Source organism: Benincasa hispida, chromosome 4 (assembly GCF_027475165.1).
Source record: "Benincasa hispida cultivar pf3 chromosome 4, pf3_genome.v1.1, whole genome shotgun sequence".
Lineage (NCBI taxonomy): Eukaryota > Viridiplantae > Streptophyta > Magnoliopsida > Cucurbitales > Cucurbitaceae > Benincasa > Benincasa hispida.
Window position 1 is genome coordinate 17,932,217 of NC_143481.1, and position 5,251 is coordinate 17,937,467.

Sequence of the window (5,251 nt, forward strand, 5' to 3'; positions counted from 1 at the left end):
TTTAAAAAATTTGACTTAATTTTTTAAAGAAAAATAGATAATAAATGAAAAAATTTAGAGAAGAAAATAATATCTATAGACCTAATTTTTTTTGAAAAAATAAAAAATAAAATAATTATCAAAAGTAAACCTAAACTAAACCTACTCTTAATGTGAATACCAAAGTCGATGATGGTTGATAGACCTCAACCTGACAATGGTTAAGCTGAAAAAAAAAAAAGAAAAGAAAGAAAGAAAGATGTAAAGAATACATATATATTGAAGAAAAGAAATGGTTGAACTAAGAAAAGTATGCATTGGCAAAAGAAACTATGAACAACGTACACGATTGAGTGGAATAGTGGAAAAAACACGCCATATACATGAAGGAAAAATGAGTAGCGTCTTCAAATTCCAAAATTAGTTACTACGAACTCTTCCGTCTCTCTCTCTTTCGAGAAATTCGGAACCTCTCGGTTCAGTTTCTTGCAAAATGGAGAGGTTGCCGATGCAAGCAGTGATTAGCAATCAAAGCAAAATTGGGCTTATTCAATTCCCTGCTTCGTGAGAGAAGAGTTTCGTTCCGTTTTTTGCAAAGAAATAGCGAAACTCTCCGATCTTGTAACGTAATCGGAGCTCTTCAATTCCCTTTAAAACCTTCTTTCTATGGCAGCTCAACCTCCCCATTTGTATTCGCTTCTCTTCTCTGCAAAATCACCATTGCAGAAGCTCTGTATTCATCTCCCCCTTTTTCTGTCTCAATCGGGGGAGAGGTACAGTGTTGAGCCAAAATGAAAAACCGCGGCCCTCGAAAGGTTCCTGCTAAATGGGTTCCCTTCATTTGCCTCGCTTTCTTCCTCTTTGGGATGCTTCTCACTTCCAATGGCAGGTAATCATTTCTCCCTCTAATTCTTGGATTTGTCTGTGTAATCGATTTCTTTGTTGGGAATTTGTTTGCGTTTTGAGGTGTATTTTGACTTTGAGCAAGTCGGGTTGTTTTATTTTCACGAGAATATGGAATTGGGGTAATGAATGTTGCAGGATTTGGACGCCGAAGCAATCGGATTCACGCCTTGTTTCCCGGCTACAACATGACCAGCAACAACTCCGGAGTGTTTCTGAAGACATCATCACTACGAATCAGGTGAAAGTCGAAAATAGTCAGTTTCGTTGTTTCCTACATAGGAAGTTGGGTTTTGTTGTGAATATATTTGGGGATTGAATCGTTTTAGAGATCTGTGGAGGACAAGAGAGTGTTGGCGGAGTTTCACAAAACCCAGGCAGCAATTCAGTAAGAGTGTTGATTTGGGTCTCTGTAATTTAATCAATTTGATTTCATCTTTTAAAATGATAATCGGATTGGGATTTCTGCGTTTTTGTGGTGGTCGTTATAGATCTCTAGGCAGGCAAGTTTCTACACTGAAGACTGAAATGGCTGCGGCTTGGAAGGTTACCCCTCCTGACATCAATCGGCCATCAGATAGAAATCATTTCCCAAGGAAGAAGATGTTCATAGTGATTGGAATCAATACTGCCTTTAGCAGTAGAAAGCGGCGTGATACTGTGAGGGAGACATGGATGCCTCAAGGTATTTGGCACTTTCTACGAACTTGTATGTGTTGTATGATCGTTGACATGTGGGCAGATCGACTAATTTGATATAAAACAAATTTAAGAAAGACCCTCGTGGTATAGGGATTTGGATGCATGGGGAAGCTTTCCAACTTGAAAAGCTATTAATATTCCATTCAAAGGAAATGACATTGCAAAGGTTGGAATCTAAGACTTCATGATACCATGTCAGCATAGAAAGCTAATAGATTATGGTATATTCAATTATACACACACACAGAGAACTATGTATTTTGCTTTGGGGCGTGTAAACACTTTTTTGAATCAGGGGTGAATTGGAAAGGGGAGTAGGGCAACCCCTTAGTTTGTCTTAAAGTAATATATCTGCCTCTTAAATTTTCAAAATAAAAAAGTCAGCATGTAAAGTTTTGCCTTACCCTATGTAAATTTCTAGCTCCACCGTTGTTTGGAATAGTGAGATAGGACATAATACCATGGATATGTATATTTTTTGAAAATTCTGACATATCATACAAGGACAAGGAACTTTCATTGCATTAGGAGCACTCTCAAGGAATATGGTACAGATAAACATGTGCATGCTATTTTAATTGTTGGTTATATTCATAGCTAAAAAAATGACATTTCCTGTTTGGACAGGGGAAAAACTCTTGCAATTGGAGCGCGAGAAGGGAATTATCATTAGGTTCATGATTGGCCACAGGTAACAATAAAATTATTCCAGATTGCATTATTTGCTTTCTTTCTGCTGTGGAATTGTTGGAAGTTAACGTCTGTTTTATTAAACAGTGCAAAATCCAATAGTATCTTAGACCGTGCCATTGACTCAGAAAATGCTCAACACAAGGATTTTCTAAGGCTGGTAAGTAAGAAAGCAGATAACAGATAATGTAGGATAAGTAGAATCCTACACATTGAGATAGAATTTGGTCTGAGCCTTTTATTACTTCACAGGAGCACATTGAAGGATACCATGTATTGTCTGCAAAAACAAAGATTTTCTTCACCACAGCTTATGCTAAGTGGGATGCTGACTTCTATATTAAAGTTGATGATGATGTCCATGTCAATTTAGGTACGCATTAACTTTTGGAATCTCTCGCACTTAATATTCATGGTAGTAATTTTATGAGTAATGCTTTGGTTTCAATCTGCTTGTTTTTCTTTGAGATCATCAATAGCTCACAGCAGAATTGTAGATCATTTTATTCTTTTGAGGGAGAGGGGGAAAAAAAAAGCACTCATTTCTTTTTTTTTTGTTTGGAATTTCGTGAAAACTTCAAGAGTATTCGTGGAAGTCAATAAGTTGAGAAACAAAACAAATAATTGTGCTGCAAGCAATCTATCAGATTGAGTTTCTATGTATGTTTTCTTTCTAGGTGCTTTGGCTACAACTCTTGCTCATCATCGTACTAAGCCGAGAGTGTACATGGGATGCATGAAATCTGGACCTGTTCTTTCTGACAGGTAATTCTTATGAAGGCTTGATTAGCATTAGTATGTGTATTACTGTTTGCCCTTAATGCTAATCTCAATAATCTGATGGAATTGTGGAAGGGAATATGAAAACTTTCTAATTCCTTTCAGTGGAAACCGGAAATAATATAAAGTTTGCAGATATTTGAGAGGTTTGGATCTCTCTCGAAAACAAACTACAAATCCTACCACCATCGTCCTATTCCTTCACTTCACTCCCTTTACCCTTACAGTATCCCCCCATTGATTCACCTGTAATGGTTCATAGAGATGACTTTTAGAGCATAGGTGATTGAACTGTACATATTAATGAATAGAATCTACATTTGTCTGTTAATTAGCCACCCCTCTGCTACAATAACTTTCGTCCACCGTGTTCTTGCAGTTCTTTTCTTAGTATAAGTGAACCTTACCTCAAATGCTCCTATCACCATGTAATGTATGATTGATAAAAGAATACTCTGTGGTGGCAGCAATGAGAAATACCACGAACCAGAATATTGGAAATTCGGGGAGGATGGGAACAAGTATTTCAGACACGCAACTGGGCAGATTTATGCAATCTCAAATGATCTGGCTTCTTATATCTCAACCAATCGGTGAGGATAATTGTTTATTTAGGCTCTGTTTAGTAACCATTTTGGTTTTAGTTTTTTGTTTTTAAAATTTATACTTGTTTTTTCCCAATTGCTTACAATACTTTTCACTTTTCTTAAAGAAGCATTTGATTTCTTAGTTAAAAATATAAAAACAAAAACAAGTTTTCAAAAACTACTTTTTTTAGTTTCAAAAACTTGGCTTGGTTTTTTAAAACATTGATTAAAAAAAAAAAGTAGACAACATAATATAGAAGTTTAGAGGTGAAAGTAGAGTGTAGAAGCTTAATTTTCAAAAACCAAAAACCAAAAACCAAAAACAAAATGGTTATGAAACGGAGCCCTTATCATATTCAATTAAAAGGCATGAGAGCTAGTCAAATGAGCTCTATCTAAATAATTTTATGTTGTTAACCTTACCATTTAAAAGGCATGTCTGAAGTTGTAAAAGAGTGGCTAATTATGTGCTGCAGGCAAATACTGCACAAGTACGCAAATGAGGACGTATCACTTGGTGCATGGTTCATTGGTCTTGAGGTTGAGCATATCGATGACCACAGCATGTGCTGCCCCACGCTACAAGGTATTTCTCTTCCCTGCATCAAAAACATTCACAACAATGTCAATCCATCTAACCATAAAAAAACGTAACTCTAGTTAAGACATATATCATCAACTAAGAGGTTAGAAGTTCAAAATCCCTTCACTCTACACACATACACTTGTTAGAACTAAAAATACAAACAATGCAGAGCTTGTGAAGTGGGTGGACTTGGTTGATGGTGTTATGTTATATGTTTTGTGTGAATGGTGAATGCAGATTGTGAGTTGAAAGCGCAAGCAGGGAATGCTTGCATTGCTTCATTTGATTGGAAGTGTAGTGGGATTTGCGAGTCGGTGGAGAGAATGAAATACGTTCATGAGAAGTGCGGGGAAAAGAATGACACTCTGTGGACTGCTTCCTTCTGACCTTCTAAAAGTTTTACCATATATAAAGAAAGAGAAGCTGTTCTGTTCATTGCAACTTGGAAGGAGGTAGCTAACAGAGGCTGCTGGTTCTTCTTCTTCGTCAGCTCTGGTGGAAGCCATGTGAGAGAGATGAATCAAGATGAATAGTGATGTTTTTTCTATTTAATTTTGCACTTGTTACCAATCCATAGCCTAATGACAATAGCTTTTTTTTTCCTTTCTTTTTCTTTTTTAATGAAAAACAATTTCATTGATAAATGAAATATGGAAAAAAAAAAACCCACACCAATAGGTGATTACAACATAATTTTCCAATTGGAAACAAGATAAAGAAAAAATGAGTGATCAGATGCTTGTTTTTCTACACCAATAAAAAGCGGAGGACAAAACTAAATCCATAAAATGATCACAAAGCAAAAAAAGGCCTAAAAGATCTGACTATTGACTAATCAATAGCCTAATGACAATAGCTATTTTTTTCTTTCTTTCTTTCTTTTTTTTTTTTTAATGAAAAACGATTTCATTGATAAATGAAATATGGAAAAAAAATCCACACCAATAGGTGATTACCACATAAAATAAAGAAAAATGAGTGATTAGATGCTTGGTTATTTACACCAATAAAAAGTGGAGAACAA

The 5,251-nt window shown here is 35.8% G+C and overlaps 1 protein-coding gene across 2 annotated transcripts; it reads left to right on the plus strand.

Moving 5' to 3' along the window:
* The first annotated feature begins 282 nt into the window (after positions 1-282).
* On the plus strand, positions 283-4,920 carry LOC120074936 (beta-1,3-galactosyltransferase 7-like). 2 transcript variants are annotated; one of them, XM_039028044.2, is made up of 11 exons: positions 283-868; positions 1,021-1,123; positions 1,212-1,270; positions 1,374-1,567; positions 2,212-2,275; positions 2,362-2,434; positions 2,527-2,647; positions 2,952-3,039; positions 3,522-3,647; positions 4,118-4,227; positions 4,465-4,920. In XM_039028044.2, the coding sequence occupies exons 1-11, from the start codon at positions 771-773 to the stop codon at positions 4,611-4,613; spliced, it is 1,185 nt and encodes a 394-aa protein (XP_038883972.1). In that variant the 5' UTR covers positions 283-770; the 3' UTR covers positions 4,614-4,920. The 2 variants fall into 2 exon arrangements, with proteins under 2 accessions (XP_038883972.1, XP_090168641.1); XM_090312515.1 differs by lacking the exon at positions 1,212-1,270.
* Positions 4,921-5,251: the final 331 nt, after the last annotated feature.

What these genes read in the sequence shown, in the direction of transcription:
- LOC120074936 (XM_039028044.2), top strand. Translation starts at nt 771, where the DNA reads ATGAAAAACCGCGGCCCTCGAAAGGTTCCTGCTAAATGGGTTCCCTTC. An exon ending in GGAGACATGGATGCCTCAAG is followed by an intron (nt 1,568 to 2,211) that starts GTATTTGGCACT and finishes CTGTTTGGACAG; the next exon opens with GGGAAAAACTCTTGCAATTG. An exon ending in TCTTATATCTCAACCAATCG is followed by an intron (nt 3,648 to 4,117) that starts GTGAGGATAATT and finishes TATGTGCTGCAG; the next exon opens with GCAAATACTGCACAAGTACG.